This window comes from Emydura macquarii, unplaced genomic scaffold (assembly GCF_026122565.2).
Source record: "Emydura macquarii macquarii isolate MOO-44397 ecotype Brisbane River unplaced genomic scaffold, CSIRO-AGI_Emac_v2 contig_499, whole genome shotgun sequence".
NCBI classification, from domain to species: domain Eukaryota; kingdom Metazoa; phylum Chordata; order Testudines; family Chelidae; genus Emydura; species Emydura macquarii.
In genome coordinates, this window is record NW_027130636.1 from 15,717,136 (window position 1) to 15,743,954 (window position 26,819).

At 47.6% G+C, this 26,819-nt stretch overlaps 1 protein-coding gene across 3 annotated transcripts; it reads right to left on the reverse strand.

Annotated features, from left to right (window-relative positions):
• Positions 1 to 1,264: 1,264 nt before the first annotated feature.
• BOK (BCL2 family apoptosis regulator BOK) lies at positions 1,265 to 25,335 on the reverse strand. 3 transcript variants are annotated; one of them, XM_067538664.1, is made up of 5 exons: positions 25,090 to 25,335; positions 23,768 to 24,065; positions 17,582 to 17,710; positions 7,419 to 7,589; positions 1,265 to 2,804 (listed from the first exon to the last, which is right to left on the reverse strand). In XM_067538664.1, the coding sequence occupies exons 2-5, from the start codon at positions 23,988 to 23,990 to the stop codon at positions 2,731 to 2,733; spliced, it is 597 nt and encodes a 198-aa protein (XP_067394765.1). In that variant the 5' UTR covers positions 23,991 to 24,065; positions 25,090 to 25,335; the 3' UTR covers positions 1,265 to 2,730. The 3 variants fall into 3 exon arrangements, with proteins under 3 accessions (XP_067394765.1, XP_067394762.1, XP_067394764.1); XM_067538661.1 differs by having other exon boundaries at positions 1,267 to 2,804; positions 7,426 to 7,589; XM_067538663.1 differs by having other exon boundaries at positions 1,267 to 2,804; positions 7,426 to 7,589; positions 23,768 to 24,136.
• Between the last annotated feature and the right edge of the window lie 1,484 nt (positions 25,336 to 26,819).

The window sequence follows — 26,819 nt, forward strand, 5'->3', positions numbered from 1 at the left end:
AACATCCTTTCTGGGGCTCTTTGCAAAACAAGATTAGTAGAATGCCCCTCTGTATCACTTCACTATCAGCAATGTTTCCTGTTTTAATCACTGGCTGCCTATGTCTATAACCCCTCCTCCCACCCACACACATTCCTCTTGAGCAGCGCTAGTTTGTTTGATTTACCATTCTTATTTTTTTGTTATACTGATTTAATTGGTGTATTTAACTCATCCAGTGCCTTAATTTGGTGCTTTTTTCCTTGGCGCTAGTGCCTTATTTACCGCATATCTGTAGCCTGCAGCATTGTAATTCAAAGCAGACTGTAAATCCTGATCTAGAGAAAGACTTAATGGTGCAATGTTGGATAGCGTTAGCTAGTTTGATAAATCCACATATGGTCTAAAAATCTAGTCGAGACAAAAGAGGCAGGTTGTATTTGACCACATGCTAAATTAGTTGAGTGAAAGCCTAGTGAGTAACCTAGGTAGTATTGTGGAACTGATCTATGGTTTTTCTACCATTCTAACTATTGGTTTAGAAACCAAAGTTTACTGTAAATGTAAGGGAATAAGCTATACTGATAAGCACTTCATACCAGTAGAACTGCCTCCACACTAGGGCATTGTACTACCCTTACTAGATCTATTTCTGAACTGATAGTTCTAGCAATACAAAAACTACATTTAGGCTAGCCTGTAAGTGTTAGCTAGCTCAGTCTAACAGTCCTAGGTCAGGTCTACACTTAAAGTTTTGTTGGCATAGCTGTCTGTTAGGAATGTGGGAGGGAAAAAACCATCCCTAACTGATATAGTTGTGCTAGCAAAAACCCTAGTGTAGATGCCATGCTGCTAGCAAATAAATCCTTTTGTCCGTGTCTTCTTGGGGGAATCGGTATAAAGTATGGTAGCAAAAGAACTCTTCTGCTGGTGTGCAGTGTTGTCTACACTGGGAGGGGTTTCTGGTATAGCTCCACCTGCAAACCCTTTTCAGTATAAACAAGGCTTAAGGCTGCAGGCAGGTTCAGTAAAAGGGGTGTGGTGTGAGTGGTTGTTTTTTAATGTGAAGGCATGTAGAAGAAGGTGGTTTGCTTTCTTCAAGCCTAGAGCTCCAAGAGCTTTCACACCCTCAAAAGGGAAAATGCAGTTTTGCCCATATAAATATAGGGTAAAGACACCCACCTCCCCAATATTCATGCATGTTCCTACTCCAGGGAAACTGCTTTTCTGAGTAGGTAAAGCCTCAGGAGCCAGGCAGCCCAGGAGGACCAATCTGTTGTCAGTGCAGCTCAGCTGAGGGGACTGTGAGGCCTTGTCTTCATGAGGAAAAAAAAAAGATTTTTTTGTAAGAGGTGTTAACTGACAGGAGTTGAGCCAGGCAAGCTGTAGTTTTAACAGGTTAGCTGGTTGTGGTAGAGCAACCTGCTAGAGTATTAAAATCCCACTGTAGACAAGGCAAGTTGTTGTTTTACCAGGTTAATTAACGTTAAATACCCTTTGTTGCCAGTACCGACATGGCCTGAATTTACGTGTCTCTATGCACCACTCTACCCCTTTCTTGTATTTGTTTAAAAAATGCCACTTTAGTTCACAGAAGCCAACCTCCAGCTATTTTTATTGTTTATCACAATAGAAAATTGCAAGTCACACTTTATAATATGCTAAAGGAGAAACATTTGTCACTTTTGATACAGTTTTTCACAACATACTGCTCATTTCCGGCTTTTCTCTATATTCCCCCCACCCCACATCCTACTTACATGCTCTTGTTCTTTGGCTCCATCTGAATCTCCTTCTAGAGAAAACATTCATCTTCATTATAATGCTCAAACAAAGCTGTCGTTTAAGAAGTGGCTCTTTGCTCCCACCATTTTGTTCAGCTGTGTAAAGCACACTGCTGATTGCTTTCTGCAGTCTCTCCTGCTGTCCCATTTCTTTGCTACAACATAGGAAATTGGTCAATTAAAGCATGCTGTAACATCCCTATGTGTCCCTCAGACTGAGTTGTTCTGATACCCCTACACTTGCAAAGTCACAACAGGTTTGCAAATTACATTAGCAAGGGCATCTGCTGAAGAGGGCAGTTCAGTCAATAATCCATCACTTCACAGCCACAAAAGGTATCCCCCGCAACTACAACATGCCATGCACAAGGACACATTGGTCAGGCTTGGGGACAAAGGAAAGGACTGCATTAGCCACTGACATACCGAGAAGAGCCTAACAAAGGGGATTATGGGAATTAAAGGGACAATCCATCTTTCAAGTGAGGGGCTTGGTTTTTCCTCCAATACCATCTCCAACGGGAGTCTCCTCGTTTCCCTGATATAGAAGTGCGAATGTGTGACATGACCAGAAAATGAATACATCTATGAATATCCACACCCCACACAACACACAATTAAGAGATTCGCCCATCAGTCTGCCCCATGATGGGCTTTCACCTGGCCAGGTAGAAGTCACAAGGAAAACAAGGGTCTGCAAAGGGTTACTTTGAATGTGAGAGAAGTCTCCTGTCACAGAGAAAAGAATGTTTGCAGTTGGATAGCTGCTCTCTGCTGAAGGGAGCGGAGAGAAATGTTTTTGTTGATATCAGCCTCTCTTCTCTTCCTCCTCTTCAGCATCAGCTAGGTCTATGGTCACTGTTGCTCCTGGGGTGGGGGAAGAGATGGGCTTGGGGCTGCATTTGGTGCCTGGCCTCATCTCTCTGGTAACAGCACAAAGAAGATGGCCTTAAGGAAGTGACCAAAGCTACAAATGGCAGCCACGAGCCAATGGGAGCGAAGGTTTGGATCGGTATTCACCACACATTTTGTGATGTCTGCCTAGTGAGGAGAAAACAGAGGTAATCAGAACACACAGTACCCAGAACCACACACCCCTCTACCAACTCCAATGGCATAGCCTGGCCTCTGAGACCAGCTCACACCGTGACACCTGCTGGGTGAAGATGGGACTGGCCCACCGCTGTCCCCAGCCAGCAATACTACAACCATTTCCCCTGTGTTGCCTCCTTCCATGCATGCTGTGAACAGCGCCAGTGGCATTTCCACACCCTGTAAGTTGTTAAATGATGCCTGAAAGCACTAGAGAGCTCTGCAAAATTTATTCATCTCATTCTGCACCATCTTCATTCACACTGTCTTCCAACAGGGGGTTGCTGGGCGTTCAGCTCAATATGACAGCAAAATAAACTCTCCCCCTTTCAAAAAGGACACCCTCAGCAATATCCTCTTCACCCACCTTCCTGCCTTCTTAGTAACAATAAGATTGTGCCCAAAAATGGAGCTGTTTAATTTAATCTCAGGCTGCTTTTACTTTTTCCTCTTGCCTTAATGTTTTATTTGGCTGTCAGTCAGCCAAATCAACCCCTGAGTTAACTGCATAGTAATATGAGCTTTGTTTGTTGAAATGTGTGCATTGGTACGGATGCCTCCTAGACGCGTGGGCCAACCTCAAAACCAGCTGCCCGGAGTGATCCTTAAGCAGTTAGGGGAATATAAACTGGCCTGGAAGGGCTGGGAGGGTCAGGGAGGAAGAAGGAGAACCGCACAGCAAATTCATGTTACAAGGGATATCTTCCAGCACTGAAAAGCCAAGGGTGGAAAATGTTTAGAGGGCTGAAATGAATGGGACTAAGCTGCACAGAAAACTGCATCTTTGGAGAAAAAAACAAATGTAGATTGTACCAGTAAAAGAGCTGCCTTTGTGAACTGTCAGGAGATTCTATTGCTGCTTTGCCATAGATTTCCTGGCAACCTTTAGCAAATTAGCATGTCCCAAGGGGGTCCTGACATGGCCAGAGATTTTTGGATGCCTAGTTCATGACACATGCCCAGGATTTTCTCGCAGTGCTACAGTCTTAGTCTTGGAGGGGAGGAGGGGCTTCAGACTCTAAGCACCTTTGAAAATCAGCCCCACTGTGCATCTCAACTTGGTCACCTAAAGCTAGTGGAAAGTTTGGGCCTTATTCTGTGCCTCAAGTTCCCCATCTGTAAAATGGGGATAATGTTGACCTAGCCCATGGAAGTATTGTGAGGTTTAATTCAGTAGTGTTTCTAAAGAGTTGGCCAATCCTCTTGGATGGATGGCATTGTAGAAAAGTAGCATATTATGTTATAACCACATCCCTGCATTTCCCAATGCCTGTCCTCCGAGGTTTAGGATTACCTCAGTTTTTCATACATAGTTTTTCATCAGTCCATTTCTAGAGCATCCCAACTCTCTAACCGGGCGCTCTGATGAGAAAAGGTTGATTTTGGGCTTGCACCTTTTGAAGTCACTGATTGTTGAGGCACTGACATCAATGGGAGTAGAACTGGGCACTTCATGGGGAATTGTCCCAAACAAGGTACAGTTATATGCAAAACCCTACATTAATGCCATCTACGGCTGACATTATAAGAGTTAGGAAAATCAAAGCTAGTGTTCCAACAGTAACTTTGACTCAGCATTGAGAAATCTATAGTCCAAGGTGGGTCTTACTGGCCATGAAAAGTGAAATCAACTTGATGGCATTTCTTGGTCTGAGTGTAACATGCTAGCTTTTGAATGCCCCATCTCACCAACTTCAAATTTTCAAGAAATGTTCTAGGCATCAATGGGCAGAAGTCTATTGATTTTGGTGAAAATTGGAAAACCAGAAAGGGAAAATGGGGGCACGTGGAGCTCCTGACATCTGATTAGCAGAGCATAGCTTCAACCACGTCTATAATTATCTATAGATCTAAGAATCAGTTGATGGGAGCCATTAACACCTTCCAATGTAGTGCTTCCACTGTTTGCCAGAGGCTGGGAATGGCTGACAGGATGGATCACAGTGATGATCACCTGTTCTGTTCATTCCCTCTGAAGCACCTAGCGTTTGCCATTGTCAGACGACAGGATGCTGGGCTAGATGTATCGTTGGTCTGACCCAGTCTGGCTGCTCTTATTTCTTATAACCCCTTCTCCCCCCAATCTCAGCTCTGTCCACCCTCCCAATTGAATTTAAAATGTTGACACCCTGAATGACTTCTCTCTGACAGAAAGAAAATAAATAGAAATGGCAGGGGAACGAGGGACACGGAGAGGCCTTGGAATGGGAGGAAGGAGGGAACAGGAGGGCATGGGGAGTGCACAGAGCCCCTGGCACAGGGGAAGAGGGAGGACACACACACAGTCCCTGCTACAGGGAATGGGTGGGATGGAAGGTGTTCTTGGAGTATGCAATGAGCAATGAAGTGTGCGACCCCCCCTCATTATTATATAACCTTTCTGGATGCATGAATACAGAATGCTACCTAGACGCCTCTACAGCTGTTCAACAAGATGCAGTATACACATCAGTCAGGAGCATAAAGGTTGTAGCAATTAAGCTGAATGATTTAGATTACTAAGTGCCTGAATCTGCCACTCTCAGGCAATTAGAGAGACAAGGGGGGTGAGGTAATATCTTTTATCAGACCCACCTTGTCTCTAATAGCCTGAGAGTGATATACGCTAAGTAAATATCAACTGAGGGCCTGTCTCTGCCGGGCCCACGCTCGGAGTAAGGTGCTAAGCAGCACAACGAGCTGGGCGTGCAGTATATTGTACAGCTCAGCACACTGCTGGAAATGTTGTCTCTGGTCAGTATCTCCAGGCAATGGATGGAACCACTGTCTCACTCAGAGACCTCTTGTTGATACCAGCAGTGCCCGAAATGCTGAGACCTACTTTGCCTGACAGAACCTGCTTTGCCAGGCAAAAGCACTGGAAAGCCACACCATGCAAAGCTGGAAGTTGCCTGCTTTTTTCAAAACTGTTATTTGGCTAACAGCAGTTCAGCCAAGTGTTAAATTCACCAGTGTTCACCTGATAAAGCATCGGAAAGGAGCGTTTCCAAGCTGTTAATTGAATCGTGCTTTCAGTCCTGCTGGGCAGTGATAAACTGTTGTGACAGCACTTTGCTGACTGCCTGCTCGGCATCAAACATTGTTAGCAACTTGCTCCTCTTTACCATTACTAGTTTGTAGCAACTGGCATTTTTTATATTCCATGGGGATCTTCCTTGTAAAGAGAGCCCCGCTGGAGGTAATTCCTGAGACTATGAACTCCTCCCCTGTGGGGTGACTCCCTAAAGGATTAATTACTGCTCCTCTCCCCCCTCCCTCCGAAGGAGAAGGGTGGGAGCCTGCTGCAGTCTTTCAGATGCCTTTCCGAGGTCTCCACACAGGCTTTCCTGTATCAGCGCAGAGTACGGTGGCCTCTCTTGGCAGCCCCGTCCCTGTGTGTGTGCATATGAGACGGGGGAAGCTCAGATGCAGTGCCAAGACAAATGAAGGGCAGGGCAGGGCATGCAGCAGATGCAAGGCCCTCCTGTAACAGCCATTTCATTTTGGCCAGTCTGTGAGCAGGGCTGGGACGTCTCGCACAGACAGGCGGAGAACACTCCAGGGAACAAGTGCAACCTGGAAGAGAGGACTGACAGCATCCGCTGCTTGGAAGAAACTATGTCTGCACTTCTGAAGAGAGCATCACCTCCCTCCAGCCCACGGTCCGCTACGCACTGACAAGTGCATGTCAGAGAGAGTCTATGGCCCGGAGTCACAATATATTGGTTTGATGATTCAGGATGAAAAAAAGTCAACATTTCACTCAGAACAGGGAATAAAAGGTCTCTCCTCTGGTGCCCTCCATCTGTAGGTCTTGAAGGAAGGAGAGTATCATTGTCCCCATCGGACATGTGGGGAAACTGAGGCACATCAGCAAACTGAGTTGCTCAAGAGCACAGAGCAGCTAAGTTGCAGAGCCAGGTTTCCTAACTGCCATTCCAGGGCCCTATCAATGTTTATCACTAATATGCCACACAAAGGGCGTACACGGTGGCTTTAGCCTAAGAAAGCAGCCCACAGCTACACCATGAAGAGTTACACATTTAGTTATACACATAGAACCACTAAGCTGGGCCTGGGCTGGGACATGAAGTGAGAGGTTTTTAATAGCCACATAAAGTTCCAGATGGTGGCAAGTTATGTTTACTTGCTAACTTTCCCCTTTGGAACCGTGCAGGCAGGTTATAGGTGAAATACATTTTCTAGAGACTAAACGAAGGGGCCAGCAGACAGCTGTTCACATTGCAAGACTCCTGCAGTTTGCACTCATTACCATTAGCAGTAGGTGCCAGAGAAGCTCTGGAAAAGAAGAGGTGCTTGTGGGCAGGATGGCAGAGCTGTGCAGGAAACAGAGGACTAGCATAGCCAGAGTTGTTCCAGGGCAGGATTGAGGTGTAGGAACAAAGCTATGGGAACAAGGCTACTACTGGTAAAAACAGGATTACTGCAGGTCAGAAATGAAGTATGATGGCAGAGCTGTGACAGGGAAGCTTACTCACGCCTAGCTATAGCTTAAGAGATCACTCTTGTTTTGACTATCATCAGTAACATTTCCATAATTCATTCACAATTTAAAGTAAGCACCTCTTACCCAGCCTCCTTTCCTCTTCAGCCATGTCACCAAGGTCTTGCGGACAAACTCTCCCAGGCAGTCCACAATGGTATGCACCATTGCGGGCTGAGCCTGTCTCACACAGTCCACAGCCAGTCCCGCTGCCACAGCATAGAGTGACACGACCTTGCCCCATGTTATGCCTGTGGGAGGAAGGGATAACAAATCATCAGTTTCACACACGTTTGCTGCAGAGCCGGTGCTGGCAAAAAGCACCTTGTTTAGAAGCTGAGATGATTTTCTCTCACGAAAGGTGGCTGCTGTATGTTTGTGCAGCTTCCCTAGCTCAGCTACAGCAGCAGCTGTGCATCCTCCCGCGCTGGGGAGCGCAGACTACACTAGAGTGAATTGGGGGCAGTAACTGGGGAAGCAGTGACCCACCTTCAAGAGCAGAGGCAGCGGATTTAACAGACGTCCATCCCCAAATGTGCTTTGAGCTCACATCAGCACCACTGCTCCTGTTAAATGGCTTCCAGCACACTTGACCCCAGCGCAGCAAGCTCCCCGGACAGGCCACCAAAGCAGTGACTGGTGCACTGTGGGATGGAAGTGGGCAGAGTGGCTATTAGACCCTTGATTCTCATCCACACCTGCACTGCACCCGTGGAGACCGACACAAGAGGAGCACGGTCTAATCCAAACAGCAGTGTGATCCTTTGTGTGTTGCTAGAAGCAGATGTGTGATGTGAAGTGTGTTACAGCACCGAGGGCAGACCCAGACCATGGCTAGTCTGCCACACATCTCCAGCGCATAGACAGCTTTACCGTTACACCTCTAGACCAAGCCACACAGCCAGGCAGCTGCAGCACGATGACAACTTGGCACTTTGCTGAGGGAGGAGGACTTCTTCACAGTGACTTACAGCCCCATAGTCATCTGCAAAGGAGGCAAGGATGCAGGGCCAGAGCACATGCGAGGATGCATGGATAGCCTCCATCACTTCTCAATCTATGCACATTATCACATGCTGAAAATTAAACGAACCCCTGAAGGTTTTGGTGCCGCTGCCTAGCTCAAGCACTTCAGTGTCTCATTTGAATGGCGCCATACTGCCAAGGGAACGGCACATATGTGTGTTGAGGGAGTGGAGTGTTGGCCAGTTATCTAATCTCCTTGACAGCAGAGCTTCCTGCAATGCTGACCTGCCAGAAACAAGTGCCCCCTGGAAGTCATCCCAACAGCATTCATCTTCCTGTTCTGTTAGCGCTACTGATAAGCACTCCACAACTCTGAGCTCAGCACTGGGTACAGTCCAACCCAATGGGTTTCCCATGTGCTTTGCCAGTGGGCGGCGATGGACAGCTCCTCGATGCTGAAAAGCTAGGCCAGAGATCATACAATCCCTCGCAATGCTATTGAGGGGAACTATGACCTGGAAACTTGACCCGCTCCAAATCCAAGCAAGAGAAGCAGCAGCACAGTGGCGTCGTCTCTCCAAACCTCAGAGCAGAATGAGAGGAAAATTTTCCCATTGGTTTATTACTTTGGACAGCAATTGTTAGCAAGCAGACATTTCCTAGAAGAACAGTGGTCAAGTTCTGAGGAGCCTGCCCAAATCTTCTCCCAGCTGCTGGCAGAACTCACGTGAAGCTCCGGTAGTTCATAGCCAGGCAGAGAAGCTGTTGCCTTAAAGTGGTAGGAAGGAAAACACAGCCATACAAGAGGACAGAGAAATTATCTTATTCAACACATTTCAGGAGTGAAAAAGAGACCGCCCAAGGACAAAAAATTGGACATGCTCAGGGAAAAGTCAGTTTGGAAGAAAGCAAATGCTGAAACTGCATTGACTGGTGCAAAATTTCTACTGCATAGAGCTCCACCTTTTGCCTTCAGAGTACTTCCAAAGCCACCAGCACCTGAAACACTGGATAGCTAGAACCAGATTCAGGAGAAGTCTCTCATGCTTTTACATTGGAGTTCCTCTTCTCTCCTCTCCATTTACTCCACTCCATTGCACAGCACATGTACATTTCAACAAGGGATGCGAGTGATAATTCTACCTAGTGACCAAAAGGGACCCCTACAAGTGGATTCTGCAGAGTTGCCTTTTTTTTTAATGAATCTGATCATTAAAACAAACTATTATTTAAACGTCAGATGTATAAAGAATAGATGTAGATAGACAGGAGAAGAATTTGTTAAAATGAGTGAAACAAAAAGCATCTATGAATGCTTCATCTGATAATGAGAGGCTGTTTGTTCCAGTCTTGTAGGAGGTCAAAAACCACAAAGTGCTTTTGAATAGAAGTCCTAGGGATAATAAACTAGCTGCATTTCAGAGTCCCCTGCATTCTTCCTTCCCCCACCAATCATGCATTTTTGGGTGCAGAAGGAAATGGAGATATTCCAAATTAACAGACAATTTGATTCCATTTTTGTTCTCATCAGAGTAGGCCAAGAGAGCCCCTGCTGCATGGCCCTCACTTGTGCATGTCAGTGTCCCTGTGGTATTCTCAGTTAACATTTGGCTATTGTTCTCATCTCATTATGTGTCACTATGACAGCCACAAGGGTGAGCCAGGAAGAGGCTACAAAAACCACACAAAAGGAAGAACTATAGACTGTAGGGTCACATAGATGTTTATACCATTGAAGGAAATGCTACTCTTTTCTATATACTCACCATCCATCTAATGAGCCCTTCAGAATTCCCCCGGTCATGACACCTTGGATCAGACCCTCAGCTAGTGTATGCACAGTGTTGGCATAACTCCACTATACTGATGGAGGGGGGTCTGGTCTCTTGTGCTTTGCTATTTTGGGTTCTCTGGGAAGTCACCCACCATTCTGGGAATGAATTTACTGGTGCAGGTGCAAGCCTTTACTGATAGTGACTCAGAGTCTGCTCTCATTTATACCCTGGTACATCTGGAGTAAATCCAGGGGCTTCAAGGGGTTCACATAGGAGTAAATGATATCAGAAATTAGGTCAGTCCCCACCCCCAGAGGAAGATGCCTGTGGTCATGATTAGTTTATTTTAAACTGTGTATCTTTTCAAGTCTTTCTGCTGACTTCAATAGGCTCCAGATCACGCCTGTAGTGCCCATAAAAAGGGAATGACAACAGATCTAAAGCCCAAATTTCTTATTTCCCCACAGCCTACATATGGGACAAGGCAGTAGCTTTACCAGCTTCCCTCTCTATGAACCTCCTGTGGACATGGAGTGTGATCTGTGGAAGGACAGTTTAGTCTCCAAATCTGTTCGGAACTGGTCCGCTCTGCTATAGTTGCCAACAAGGTGCCCAGTTAGTACCAGCTGCAATGGGGTCTGTGCTGTGGACATTTATCCACTAGGATGAGGACAGAGCCAAGACCCATGTCACATAGGCTGCAGAAGGATAATGGCTTTTGGTTACCCATTGATTGGTCCAGAGGTTAGACCGGTGACTAATGTGAAAGGCTTTGCAGCTACATCCTTCTCACAGCCCTTACAGGGAACAGCTGTACAAGCTGCCTGAATCTTTAAGCCTGCTTTTTCCTGCTATTGAAAAGCTATCTATCTGTGACGTATTTGCTGGGAGGAGAAATCCCTTGGTCATGCTAAAGCTCTGCTCCTTCACCCAGTGGAGTTATGACTTAAAGGCAAACTCCAAAGCCAAGCTGAATTCATTTGAGGGTATGTCTACACTGCATAGGGTACTCAGGCTACTGACACATTACAGCCCAGGCCCCTTCCCCCACCCCAACACACACAAAGGTTTATGTACCACTAGCCAGGCCATGAAGGCAGAGGGGGCCTTGGATCTGTGCAACCTTGATGAGAGGGGATTTGATTTCCTTTAACTACCTGAAGGGGGGTTCCAGGGAGGATGGAGCTAGGCTGTTCTCAATAATAGTAGATGACAGAACAAGGAGCAATGGTCTCAAGTTGCAGTGCGGGAGGTCTAGGTTGGATATTAGGAAAAACTCTCTCACTAGGAGGGTGGCAAAGCACTGGAATGAGTTACCTAGGGAGGTAGTGGAATCTCCATCCTTAGAGGTTTTTGACAGAGCCCTGGCTGGGATGGTTTAGCTGGGGTTGGTCCTGCTTTGAGCAGGGGGTTGGACTAGATGACCTCCTGAGCTCCCTTCCAACTTCATCTTCTATGAACCTTGTACTTGCATAGCACCTTGCACTCAACCATCCCAGAACAGTGACATTTCTAGCAACAGGTGCCACAGAACAACCACTCTCTGAGTGGTCCGTGTCCTTGTTCCTTCATCATCCATCTGCAGTCTGAGGCTGACACTACAGTCTGGTCATTGTGTCACCCCTCCCCTCCTTGCACCCCAGCCTTGTATCTGGCTCCTCTATTTCGCAGGATGTGGTGTAGGGTTGCCAGACGAACAGGAAGGCTTGGGGCCTACTCACAGGTGGGAAAGAACTAAATGGATCTGACTTTACCCAGGGATTCAGGGAACCCAATACCTTCCCAGCTGCAGGATATTCATCACAGAAACCTACCTTTATAAACTGTTTTCCCTTGCCCCAGGGGAATTCTCTGCTACTTCTTAGTTCGGAAAGACATCTCATAATGCATCACATTCTCACATCAAATATTGGATTCAAATGATTTGTTTAGTAGAATACCAAACTTTTATATCTATGATGTCAGAGTGATGCATTGTGGGATAGCAGCCATAGACAACCACGAAGAGGCTGGGAATTTTTGCAGGAAAAGCCTCATTACAAAAGCAGGTTAAAGTGTATTTGTGCTGAGTGCCGCCCCCACCCCGTCAACAGCCAGTCTGCAAGTCCAGGGTCAGCCCCTCTCTCCATTTGCCCCTGTCATGGGGAAGGCACAGCCAGACTGCGTGTCATCTGTTCAGCATTCACTACAACAACAGCAACATAGGGGGCTACAAAGAGCTGCAATACCAAGCTGTGTCTGCCTTGCTGATTTCAGTTAAGAATCCCTGCTGAAAGTGGGGTAGGGGGTGACAGCATTTAGCTCCTTACCCCTATAGGCAACTCCTCCGTCATTCAAAGAACTAATGGCTAAATTGTGCCCATAGCAGCAAGGGGGGATATGGAGAAGTTCACTGCCGCAGAGTGAGCTCCCAGGGGACCCCGTGCCACAGACGGGCACAATTACTCTAGGATCTCTAGGATCCCCGCTTTCACAGGATGCACTGTCCAGTCCCACCACTCCCTGCATGGAACCGCCTCTGCTGGCAGTATGCAGGCACTGAGGGCAATAGACTTCTTACTCCTCCCTTCTCACCGGGCTGGAGCCTCCGGGACCCCATCAGGACCAGCGACGTGTTCCCAAGCTCAAGAGTTAGGCTTGACTCTGGGCACTGGTCAGGGGTAAGGAAGGTTCCTGTCCTGTCTCTGCCCCCTACCCACTCACACAGAGCCAGGCACAAGCTGGCCTGGACCCACAGCCTACAAAGTGTCTCTGGCGTCCAGCCATGTTGGGGGGAACCACGCGGCTCATCCACACACGCAAGCAAAGAGATTATTAGTGACCCACAACTGAGGGAAACGTAGGCAAATGTAACTGTATCTCTGGCATGCATTGGAGCTGAAGTAACGGGCAAAGGCACGGACTAGAACCAAGGCAAGGCCTGCAAACATCTGCCCTTGGGAGTGGAACTGGAATGCCGCTTCAAAAGAACACAAGAGACGTGAAAAGCTGCCTGCAATTGGTTTGTTTGTTTTTTTAAGTAGCAGACTTGCAGCCAGCTATGGAGCTAGAGGTATGTAAACACTGGCTGGCCAAGGGGAAAAGGAGCTAGGGAGAAAGGGCTGCTTTGGAGAGTTCTCCGCTGCATACCAGCTTCCCTGCCACTGGAGAGAACTTGGGAAGTCACGTGACAACCGGGATCTGGTCAGGCTCAGAGCACAGTCCGCACAGTGCTTCCTTTGCCTATTTAAATAAACCTCCCCGTGTTAGCAGCAAGGAAGGACTCACAATTCAGCTCTAAAAGCAACATTATCATGAAGCACATTTCCACAGCAGGAGGAACATGTATAGACACCCCACAATCCTCTCTGGGGATGTCTAGAGGAAGATCGAGACCCAGAAATAAATACACAAGGGAGTCTGGTTGGCAGCTCAGTTTCGTATGGCCTAAAACAAAAGGCAGCAGAGAGAGAACCACTTCTTACTGAATTCCCACTAGAAGGGGCGAGCATTTACCCCTCTGGCAATTTGGGGGCACCATAAGTCATGCAGACCCTACAGGACAGGGGAATGGGACACTTGGGCCCAAATAGTCCTAACAAAAAACTCAAGGAAACCAAGTGTCACAGAATAAGAATGAATCCGATTTAGAGAGAAAAGTCCTGTGTTATAGGGTCCAGCAGGGCTACCTACCATACCAGTTGTGAACAGTTTCAGTTGGGGGATGTTAGGGGACAAAGTTTTTCAATTTTTCCTTTCAGTTTCCCATGGAAAAAACCCTTCCTTTTGGAATTTATTTTGCTTAAAAATGTTAAAGCTAATCCAGGCCCGGCTCCAAAGCTCTCTGAAATTAATGGAAAGTCTCCTGCTGACTCCAAAGGGGCTTTGGATCAAGCCCCAAATTCAGAGCTGAATGAAGATTTTGCAGTTGCAGAGCTGGGTTGGGGCATCTGTAGCACCAGAGTGTGTGTGGGGGGAGCATTAACCCTGTGTCACAGTTTATGTTGCTGTCGCCTTACCTGTAGTTATGGGTTGCTTTCACTAGTTACCCACCCCAAGGTGTGGGCTTGCACTCGCACCTACTTTAATCTGTGAGAGATCAGCTCCCAAAATTGACAACAGGAGAGGGGTTACCTATAGATGGGAGACGCCTGGTGCACAACAGAGACTGCACAGTGCTCTTTCTGTATGAATTACTTCTATTAACCAACCAATGACAATACACACACGACAATCAGAAACAACAATACACAACATCTGGCATTTGCATTACTCACACCATCCCTTGCAGAGAAACCCTTGCAGTGTCAGTCGTCATCCTCATGCTGCGTCATCCACCACTACATCATTCATGGTTATCATCCTGGTACCCCCCCACCAAGGCACGCAGGCCGGGACACAGCTTATGTTATGTGTTATGCTGACACCCACCAGGGCTCAGACATATTTATGCAAGGATTTAACCCCTTTTCTTTATTTGAACTTCCACACTGCTGCTTTTGGGGTGCCCCATTTACTCATTAACATGTAAGTCACAGTATCACCATAGTAACAAAGAGCTACTTTAAGGAAGTCTCAACTTTCACCCCGGCTGCCAATGGTCATCTTGTGGTGTCTACTGCTCTCTTGTAGACTTTATTATCCAAACGCAGCAGTTCTTTCCAAAACCTCAGGATATCACAAATACAGAAACACGCTCACTAAAGTCTCAGTATAAGCTCGAAAGCTTGTCTCTCTCACCAGCAGAAGCTGGTCCAAGAAAACAAGATATTACCTCACCCGCTTTGTCTCGTGGGGTGGGCTTTGGTGATGTACTTGGGCTCGATAAGGAAAGGCTTGTAAAAGAGTGCAGTAAGAGAGGAGAAGGGGTACAGGGAGAGAGAAACTGCCCAGCAGGAAGGTACAACAGGGGGTGCAGCTGAGCAGGTCCGTAGTCCCAGACCTGGACTGTTTTCTCAAAAGTGGCAGAGTTTGTATCTCTTGGTCCATTTCTAGCACTGAGCTGTCAGCGATTGACTCTGACGACTCAGACTATTTGAGATCTGTCGTCTTTTGCTGAATCTAGGCCTCTTTCCTGTGCATTCCAAAAAATGGGATGTCCGGCTGCCACAGGCGCAACAGTTAATTTTGCTGGATTCAGCAAGAAATCCCAAGTCTTGTAACTATAGCTTGGATCCAGGAACGTGAGAACCAGCAGAATCTCCTCCTTCCCCCCAGCGGGAAATCTGTGTGACTAGCAGAAAGGAGCAGGTAACTCACTCAACATTTCTGCTCAGAGGCTGTCCGCTTTATGGCACTTAGGCAGAGGAGGGGTCGAACCCTGGTGCACCTTCCTGCGGCCCGCTAGTGGCTCTGGAAGTTCCCCGAGTGGCTCAGTCTAGGTTTTATAGTTGGGGATTCCAGTATTGCCAGCCCCAGTTCAAAAATCATGAGTCAGCCCCTCCCCGAATCATGGGATTATCTTTAAAAAGTCATGATAAAAAACCACCAATTTGGGACTCTTTTTATTTGTCTTCTGAGTTTTGAGCCTTTGGGGTACGGCTAGGGCACATTTTCAAGCCTCTAGAAACTCATTTAAAAAGTCACCCAAGGTTCTCACCTAGTCCCTGGACGCCAGGAGCTGGGGCTTTAAGATCACCTGACATCACGAGATACACAATAAATCACAAGCACCAGCAACACTGGAACCCACCACAACCACAAAGGCTCTCTCCTCTCTCACAGTCACACAATAGAGTTGTACGCATGCAGTCCCAGCTACCAAAGGCACATTCAAGTTCTCTTCTGGCTTGTTTAATTCTCTGTGGGTCAGGGCTCTGGAGTGGGGGAATAGAGAGACCCATTCCCCTGCTGTAGTTAGCTGTGCCCAGCTAATAAAATAATCACTTGCACTGCAAACACTTGAACGTGCACGCTCAACACTCATTTTCTGTAAGCCTCAGTGCAAGCAAAGCTCAGCTGCTCAAACAAGCACAAAGAGGGACATGAGCACAGCCCGGGTGAATTTATTCTGACATCCACACCAGACATTTTGTCATATTTTCCCAGCACTAGTAATTAGGCCCCATTCATGTTTCCACCTCACTGTGCCCAGGAAGTCTCTTCATTCCAAGCACACCACGTAGGCTCAGGTTTCTGATGTGAGCATTGCAATCCAGCTCATCCCTGAGCAATGGAGTAAACCTCTTGGTAAACTCTGCAGGTTATTTTGGATTCAGGCTGCTGGAGTCTCTGGGAAAGAGATTCCCCTTTCTTATTTATTGCCGGTACTCCAGGAAAGTCTGTGCTCTGCATCAAGGTTTGCTTCAGATATAGAGTTCAGATGACTGTGGCCCCACTGTGGTCCCCACTCAGCTGTGCATCTTTGAGGATGAAGACATTTTTGTAGTAGTAGAGGAAGCGTATTTGAGGGCATATTGGAAACCTGGGGTCTTTATTTGTCCCCTTCCAAAGTTCCCAACAGCAGCACCAGCTCAAAGCCACTATTCAAGCCTGAAGTAAAGAGCTTGGGGAGCAGAGCCATGACCATCTACTCCATCTCACGCCAAGTGTTTTCACACAGCTCTGCTGATGGTTAGTTGCATGCCAGCCCTGCTTTGTTTCAGTCACACAATGCTAGTATTGTCACACAATGCTAGTATTTCCACCAGCCTCTTATTTATTGCTGGGTTGCCCATAGCATGTGCAGGGCATTCCAGAACGCCCATGGTTATGCCAGGGCATGCCCACAGCCCTCAGACTGTCTGGGAACGGAGTAGACGGAAGGCTTTGTCAGTTCCATCTCCGCACCAGCCAGCTATCATGAAGGGGAATCAGAGTGAAGGACAGGGTGTTTATGGGGAGGGACAGAGGCTCCCTTGAAGGAGTACAGCACAGAGTGTGCATATATTTTGGTCAACACCACGTCGGCCAGGTCACTGACTGCCCCAGAATCAGAGGAACGATTGTATCTGACTAATCAAAAGTCTCTAGACACTGACTCATCCAGAAATGAGTCTAACGAAATGACAGCACACTCTGGAGTATCTTAGGCTCCAGTATGATACAAGGGTTCTGGATGCTCACAAGAGCAGAGGAAGCTAGAAGGAAGCAGATTCCCTCACAAGGAAGCAGTGCTGGCTATGGATAGGAGAAAGGAAGCCATGATGAGGGAGACTCACTTGGGTCCCAGGATGAGGAGCAAGGGCTGGATTGAGGGAGACTCCCTTGTAATGAGGCTGCTCTAGTTGCCAGGAGTGGGGAGAGGAACCTGGAATCAGAGCGACTCTCTGGTGTGATGAGGCAACAGTGACTCCTCCCGGAATTAGAGGGTAAGGCCCTCCAGGATATCGGGCTCACCTTTCCCTGCCAGTGGTATGCCATGTAGAGACAGGCCAGAGGAGTTCTTTTTTCAGGAGCCCAGCTCCAGGCAGATTGGCAATACTGGCCCCAACCTATTGCCTATCCCTGCAGCAAAGGCAGCCCACCCGTGTTCCTCCCCCCCACCCTGCCCTACCCCACTCCATCCAGCCAGACATCTGTACCTGCCGTGAAGATCTGGGCAGCTACTGCCAAGAATGCATCAGTCACCACAGTCTCGGAGTGCAGCGAGATGTTCAGCTGGCGGGAGACATTCCGGTAAATGTTCGGTCGGATGTATTCCAGCTCATCCCCTGGAAACAAGTGCTTGGAGTCAGTGCGTGACCAGCGCAGACACTGCTTTCCACTCATCCCCTTGAGGGAAATGATGCTAAGACGTCACAGATGTCAGCCCAACCACCAAGCTTCTGGAGAGGGTATTCCTCCCCGTCAGCTCCCATTTTACAGGTGGGAACACTGAGTCAAGGCCCAGGGGTGAAGGAGGAAAGCCATCCCTGTGCTGGTGCTGAAGGCGGCTGTTTGCATGCACACACATTTCTGGGGCCACTTGGCCTTTGGCCCTGGTAGCTCCTGTGAGCCTTGCGTAGCTGGGGAATAGCCAGGAGAGCACATTGCCACAGCCAGCCCCCCTCCAACGTCAACCAGCCTCCGCTAACGGCCCCGCACCGAAGGCTCCTGTGGCCGAGAACAGTCAGAGAGGCCAGTGCTGCATGTGGAGAGGACCCCCATGCTGTGGCATTCACCAGGGGAGCAAAATTTTACCTCTGCTTCACAACTCCTTGGCAGAAGGGCCGCAGGCAATGAATCATAGCCCAGGTGGTGTTCTCAAGGCCACAGAGGGAGTCAATGTCAGGGGTGGGAGCTGAACTCAGGAACTCTATCCTAAGGCTTTGCTCAATCCACTAGATTTCACCCACCTGTTCTCTTGCCCTGGCGGGTGTGACCACAGTGACTGTGTTTTCTAACCACAGGAGAAGGATCAAGAGAAGCAAAAATAGCTTGAATTTTAAACACCTGGATGGCAGATGCCTCCCTTTATTTTAGATCTCGTGGGACACACCCTTTTCTGCAAAACAAAAAAAGCCTCAGGAGGAAAGGGATTTACTAGCCCTGGAAACTGATGAAAGCTGAGAACGCGCCTGGGGGCTGTGAAACATTCAACTGGCAGAGCGAAGCACGTCAGTTCAGTTGTCTTATGTGGGCTCAGAGTACTTGTGTGTTCTTCAGAAGGCTACATGGTTTGCCATCTGCCTGGCTGACTCTTAACCTTCAAAATACACTCAGACCTCCAGGCAATTCTCCCAGCTGGGAATCTGAGGTATGTATCAGCATGAAGGCCAGCAAGAGAACATGAAGACAATACCAGGACCAGCAGAAGATGCTCTCCCTGGATGAGAGCTGTGCTGCTTGAATAGCAGCAATCAGCTCCTGTCTCTACCACAAATGTCAGTGAACTATGTCGTAGGACTCTTGCAGAACAGAAATGGTCCCCACCACCTGGCCAAGCTGGTTTCTGTCATGTCCACACTGCAAGTGACTACAGCACAGGTAGGCATATGTGTGCTACCTTTAACTTAGCTCATCTGGGTAGCTATAGCAGTGCAGATGTGCTGTACAAGTCCACCAGAAACTCTGGAATGAACTCTGGTTGCTAGCCCATGCTGCTATATTTTCACTTCCAGTGGTACCCATGCTAGCCCGATTAACGCTAGCCCAGATACATCCACAATCCTATTTTCACTCACAGCGTGGACAGACCTTTGTAGTCCAGTTGAGAGTCACTCAACTTCCACCATTGTGCCAAAAGCTTGTGGGGTGGGTTGTGTGCATTGTGCGCACACAGCATGGGCCAGTGAAAACATGTTCAGGTCCCATCCACACTGCAAGGCAGGGCCATGTTTCAACCATGCCATAGGAGGGAGGTGTGGGGAATAGATCCTCATGCCCAGCAGCAGGTGGTATGTAAAAAGCAGGATTTTACCTGCCCAAATTAAGGACTCTGGAAGCAGCAGTATTAGCTGCTAAGCCTGCACCCATTTACACAACCTCTGACATCAGTTTTGAAATATTAAAGCAGACAACCCCCACAACTTCCCTGTGTTTCGATCCGTGGGAGGGTCAATTGTTCCATGCAATCTGATTAACAAAGGAAACCCTGCAGAGGCATGGCTGAGGCTGATAAGAGGCCAGGAATGTTACACACGATATGGGATACACCGCCTGACCCCCGAACATGAGGAACAGAGGGAGCGCCTCACCCTGGGCTAGCTGAAAGATCTGCATGGTGGGAGGAGGGGAATGGGCTAAGCAGTTGGCAGAGCACTATGATACTTCATTAGTGGTTTTATTACAATAGGGCCTAGAGGCAGCACCCACGGTGCTAGGTGCTGTACATGCACGTAGCAAGAGACTCCTTGTCCTGAAGATCTAAACTAATAGACAAGAGTTGGAGGGAAAACAAAGGTACAGAGAGGGGAAGTGATTCCCCCAAGGTCACGCAGGAAGTCAGGGAGAGAGCTAGGGACATTACCCAGGACAGGTCTTCCTACTCCCAATCCAGTTCCTACCCACTAGGTCACACTGCTTCTGACAGCACACTACACTGGCGGGAACCTTCTCTCTCCACGCTCAGCTGGGATTAAGTGTAACGAACGTTGTGATCTTAGCAGTTTAATCAGTTTGTCGGCATCTCACCCCCCACGGCTGTGAAAGAGCAAGGCTTTGTCACATAACCCCGAGTCGGATCTGGACGGGCCACTTCAAGGGCCTTGGCTCTGGGTAAGCATGGGACCAGTTCAACTAAAGGAGTTTTCAATTAGGGCCAGACTGATTTCAGTCGGGTTTATATCAATTACTGAAGTAGGCAAAACAGATATAAACCAGGTTTAAAGCACATGATGAGTGACCACACTGTTCTAACCAAATCACCACTTACACCAGTGTAGTTCAAGAGGTGTGACTTGGAATGACCTGGGCATGCCTAAGCTTTGGCTGCATTTATTCTCCGCTGCCATATGTTTGGCCCCTGTACTAGATTGCCTAGGAGGGTGTTCTAGTGCCCAGTGTGATGGAACAAGACCAAGAGCACCACTCACTTCTCCTAGGTCACTGAGGCTGAGTCTACACTGACAGCAGCAAATTCGCCACCGCCAGATCGATCTTTCTGGATTGATTGATCGGTCAGCGTAGACCCGCTCAATCGATCAGGAAGTCGACGCTGGTAAACCACCCCTCAAGTGGCGTAGTGCTGCGTCAACAGGAACACGGTTCCCATCGGCACAATGCAGTGTAGACAGCGCACAGAAGGGAAGCAGAGCAGTCGATGTGAGTTACGCAATCTACTTTGCGTAGTTTGCGTAACTCCTGTCGACTGCCGCTGAATCTCCAGGTAAGTGTAGACCAGTCCAGAATTGCTGCAAGATGGATTAAGGCTTCCAACCTCTCCTGCTTTGCACCTTTTCTCTGAGATTCTCAGAGTGCTTTGTAGCATGGACTAGATAAGCCTTACTACAGTCCTATGAAGTAGGTATGATTGCCTTTTCACAGCTGGGTAAACTGAGGCAGGAAAGATAAGTGACTGCCAGGGCTGTCGGACTGCAGATTTAAAGGGTGAGGGGCACTCAGAGCACGGCACTGATTTTGGTTAAGCTCGGAAAGGCCAGTTTCTCAGCTAGTGTCCATTGACACAGTGACATTGATATCACTAGCACGACGGTAGTTGGACCTTGCCGCTAAGGGCGGCAGAGGATTCACGGACCATATTCTAGCATGAGCCTTGCTGGTCTTCGCTTCATCAACTACGGTCTGCGAGCCTGTTCATACTATGAGCCAGGCAGACATGCAGCAGCTGTTGGCAAGGCCAATACGGAGGAGGTGGTTGTTGCAGACATAGGTGGCAGGTTGGTTTGTAGGCGTAATGAAGCCACACACTTATTTTAGGCCTATTAGCAGCCACAGTGCCTCCCTGCTCTGTGCCACTGCTGCTTAGCTGTGAGCTCTTTAAGAGCATCAGTACAGCAACCAGCTCACCTTACCATCCATACACATATACATGAGAACCAGGAATGCTCTGGTCCTTCACGTTCACAGAGTGCTCACAGCAACTGCCATTGGGATGAGAACTGGTTTGGCTTGTTGCACCAGTTGATGTAGAAGCCTGGGGCTCAGGTTCCTGGAACATGCCTGGGAAACAGCAGTGGTTCAACACCTTTTACTGCAGTTGGTTATTTACAACCGGAAAAGGGAAGGAAGTGTGAAAGGCCAGATGGGCAGCAATGTTTCTGAACAAGTGGGCAGGAAATGACTTTATAGCTTAATATAAAGGTCAATTTTCCCCTTCTATCTCCTACATGTGGTTCCATGCCAAGCAGGTTTGCTTAGAGAAGCCAAGTTCGTAGGACTATCAGCCAAATCCTTCCATCTGAACATAAGCCCACTAACAGAGTCAGGACAGTCGTCAAGGAGACGCCTTCAAATTCGCTCTGCCATCTGCCCACCTTCCAAAACACATCTGCCACCCACATTTGACCCCATCTGAGCAGATGGGTCAGAAAGAGAGAAGACCAAAAAGATGAAAGGGGATGGAAAGGAGAGGAAGAAAAGACACCGATGGCAAAAGAGGAGAGGAAAAGCCAAAACAGGAGAGAAGAATTTGTCTGAGGAAGAGAAGAACTTAAAGGGGAAAAAATAAATTGAACTAATGAAAAAGGATGAAAAATTAGTCTGAGGGCAAAACCACAGCCATTAAAACAAACACGAAAGAAAAGCGTCACCAAGACACAGAAAGGGAAAGGAGAAGTAGGAAGAGAAAAGCGGGAGAGAAGCTGCGAGAGATATTGGGCTAGAATCAGTGAAGCAATGCTGCAATCAGACAGACAATGACATCAATGGAAGTAGACTTGCAGAGGGTCAGGTCCACAGGATTTGCTTTATAGGAAGGCAGCATCCTGAATCCATGATTGAATGATAGTGTCCTAGCCAAAAGTGATCTGGAGATTGGTCCAGCCCTTGGACAAGGAGGGCTGCTAGATACTAACCTACTCTCCAAAACAAGGGTGACAGGAGGTGCCAAGGAGCGAACTGGCTGACTTTAAGACAACAAAGGCTAAATCGTAATAGGATGGGCAAAAAGTCAAGCAATGTGGCCAGCGGCCCGTACCCCAGTATGCATGTGAAGTGCACCTGGTGCAAGCAGAATCCTGCTGATATAGGGCAGGAAGCCACTGGCAGGCCCAACAAACCTCTTCTCATTGTTCCTCTCTCACATGCAGGGTGAGCAGCGAGCAAGTGTGAAAAATTGGGATGGCGTGAGGGGGGTAATAGGCACCTGTATAAGACAAAGCCCCAAATATCGGGACTGTCCCTATAAAATCAGGACATCTGGTCACCCTAACGCATGTGCCGGCAATTAATGGTGCCACCTAGCACATGGACTGGATGGCAGCACCACACATCTTAGCCCCTGTTGACCTACACCACCCCCTGCGCCTGTTCCTACAACCCAGCATCCAGGGTTTGGTGACTGCACAGACTACCAGTGTTAAGTTGATGCAGCCTTCAGTGCATGTTGGCTGGATGCCATATAGCCATCGCCACCACACATACATTTGCTGCTGGCATCTTTTTTCTTCATGCACAACTGCACAGGCAAAGCCAGTTTGTGCAAAGCTCCCTGGCCTGGTGATTTGGCCGCACCCCTCCAAGCACGGATGACCCCACTGCCAGATGCGATAGAGAAGACTCGTGTCCAGCTGAGTGATTCAGAGAGACAATCGAAGGCAGATAGCAGGGGATGGACAGTAACACTGTTATTGAAATGCAGCCACTCCAAGGTTCTCTAATGCACACTGTCCAAGGAGAACCCAGTGAAGCATCCCTACAACTCAGTTACCCACGACCTATGCGAGCAAATGAAGCAGCCCAAGTTTATAGCTAGTAGAATTATACAGATAAGACTAGCCCCGCACTGGGCTATCACAGAGGCCAAGTCATCCTCCTGAATGCAGAAGAGATTGAGAGCTCCCCGGGGGTGTTAGTCGGGGAAGCAATGTATTGAATGAACCCAGAGACAAAGGGCTTGATCCTGCTCCTACTGAAGGCAAAGCGATGAGCTGTCTCCTTAGTCCAGGTGAGAGGGATGGGGCAGCACGGGGAAGTGCACAGGGAACACATCTGGCTACTCCAGCTTGAAAGAGTAATACCTCATTCTTTAAGTGAATAAGGCCGTGGCTGTGTGAGAAGCCCTCCTGGCACCCAGCAGTCACTGCCTTTTGCTCGTTCCTGGTCTGGTTAGAAGTGCCCCAAAGGGACCCCCCAGCTCTCCTGGTCGCAACCCCAGCTTGGACACTTACCTAGTCGCAGAAGCACGCTGGACACCTCAGCCAGTTTGCCGCCAGGTGCAGGTGCGTTGTACTCTGGTTTGCTCCAGCCGATGCCAGCCCGAAGCAGCCGGGAATGTATGTAGTCTCTGCAGAGCACCTTGGCCTGGGACACCAGCTCCTTGTCTGTGGGAGACCGATCAAAAACCTCCATCACCTCCGCAGCGAAGACGGAGGAACGGCGCAGCACCTCCATCCTTGACAGCTGAATTCACGGACTCAGGGTGCGCCTGTCAGAAGTCTGCCCCAAAGCCTTGACAGGAATCTGCAACTATTGTTTAAGGGAAATAATACACTGGGCTCATAATTCGTCACCGCTCCCAGCAAGTTTCTTGAATTAACCTGGTGGATAAGAGCATTTGGAAATCCATCAGCTCCCCCGGAAAGAAAAAGGAACATAGGGCCAGATCCCCTAGCATTATAAATCCTAGTGCCATGGAAGTCATCGATGCTGCACGGATCTACATCAGCTGAAAATCAGCTCCACTGAATCTTACAGCAAATAGGCCAAATCTTGCAGTCCTCAAGTGCTCACGGAGGGAAGTGGGAGTTTTGCCCGAGTAAGGAATGCAAGATTTATGCAAATAAGATGTTTTCTCTTTCCCCCCTTTAAGATTCAGCAGTTCTGAAATTAAATTTCAAAGAGACTAAATAGTTAGAATCTGGAAACAATTTTCAGACTGTGTAGACAACCCCAGCTTGCTTCCATTAAGGAAAACTGCTCTAGGAAATCAAACTAGCATCCCAAATTCCAGCTACAGTACCTCTAGCAGACAGACACACATGAATTCCAGCTCATTATAATGTGCATCTTGAAAGAGAGTCACCAAGACCCTGCAAACACTGTGCTACATTAGAGTGTTTCAATTTTCAAATGTCTCACCAGCCCTTAACCTCAGAGACAAAAGCTTCTTGTTTAGTGCAATCCTAAATTAGTTTTTGTTCCTGTAACTTCTTTCAGAGCTACACTGTAACAGCTTCTTCTCCCAAGCCTTTCAATTGCAATTGTCTCAGCCAAGTGGTAAAGCTTGGTAAAGAGGTAAACCTGGAAGTGCAAGCACCTATAGCAAGGGACCTAAAATCCATTTACAAGGACCTAAATGAAAGCTTTGGGTCTGACTTCAACAGACCTGCAGGTGATCAGCACCCCTGAAAAAACAGTCAGACCAAAGCTTTTACTCAGGTGCCTACATATGGGTTTGAGACCCTAATTTAGGAACCCATATTTGAAAGTTTTTATCATAAAGAAAACAACGCCAAAGTCTTAAAAACTTCCCAACAAAAGACATATTTACCTCTCACGTTGCATTTTCCCTCCTTTCAATGATCTTTTGTTGGTTTCAGGTGCGTCTCATATTTCTTTAGAAGAACTGGTTCAAACAATCCGGTTTAGGATTTATAAAGATTATAAGGATTCTCCGCTTCCATCCTCTGCAGGAACTAGAGTGCATCTGCTTGCTCTGTACTTCATTCTCTCCCCATCTCTGTCAGCCTCCACATCCTATCTGCACTCCAGTCTGACCCTACCACTTGTTCTGCTGCTTTTGAGAGCCTGGAGCAGGCTGAGAAAGGAAAGCAGCTTGCTTTAGCCTTGTAAGGAAGATGAAATAACCAGGAGGCGGGGTTATGCAAGCCAGCTAGCAAGAATCTCCCCTCCCCTTTCTTCTCTCAGTTAAGGACGCTCTAGGCAGTTGTACTGCTAGGTTAAGAGGGACTTTCTTCAAGATGTTGAAGCCCAAACAAAAAAAAATCACTGAAACAGGTGGCTGGGCTCCAGGGACAGCATGCTCTGAATGTCCCACTAGAACACTCACAAGGAGAAGTATTATTCCCTGATGAAGGTGGATTCCTGTGACAGCTGTTGCCGAGTCTGCAATAGTTATTTGCCCATAGAATCCAAAATGCCAAATCCCAGCATTGCATCACCTGGAGTGGGGGGATCTGAGGCTAGAATGTTGAACAGGTTGTAAAGTTGAACCAAAAATGACACAGGTGCTTAAAACACACAACCAGAGCTCAATAACAACAAGGTGAAACAACAGATCAGAGGGAGTTTTCATTTCCAAAAGGTTATGAAAAGAGCTGGTCAAGAAATTGAATGGCACTGGGTTCTCGTCAGAAAATGCTGTTTAATCAAAACTGAAGCGTTTCATGAGAATGTGTCGATCTCAATGAAATCTGACAGGGAAAAAGTTGAAATGGTTCATTTTGATTTGTTTTGTTTCAATATTTGAACAGTCCATTTTCTGATATATTATACTTGTCACCACCTGATGGCTGTTTGGTGGCTTTTGTGAAAGGCCTGAGGTAAGGACACCTGTGGGTTTACACTGGTGGCTGAAACTCCAGTGCAGTCAAGACCTATAGTTCAGTTTCTTTGCACTGGAAGCTTTCCACAAAGTGCAACCTTTCAGGTGAGGTGACAGCCACCAAAAGTGAAGCGGGCTTATGAGAACCAGTCTAGTATTACACAGTAATATAACATTTCCTACTGGTGCTTGTGAGACATTTGCTTACAAATTCCCTCAGAGTTTTTGCTCTTGTCCATCAGCCTTCAATTAATTTGAAAATATATTAATCAAAAGGGATTTCTTATCTAGATAATATGTAGACCAAGACCACATGTATTCCAGGATTCTGTGGCCACAGAACCCACCCCCTGCCCATCCATTGTTGCAAAATGTGGTCCAGAATATAAGGTGTTTTTTAAAGTCATGTTTCTAGCCTTCATGGCATCAGTATAACTGATGCAGTGTTGCCTTCTTGATTCTGCAGACAGAATGAAACAGTGGACAGTTTAAAATGCCCCCATTTAACTCAATGGAGCTCTGAGACAAAGGTGAACATTTAGCATCAATATTGTTTAGCTGATCACTTAACCAGAATGCCAGCTAATGCATGCTGGTTAAGTGCTGACTCCAGATAATTTCTACCAAGAGCATAGCACACCAATTCAGGGCCCTGGCAGTGGAGTTTAAGACTAGTTTGCCACAGGATACACAAGACCAGGATGGATGGATATAGG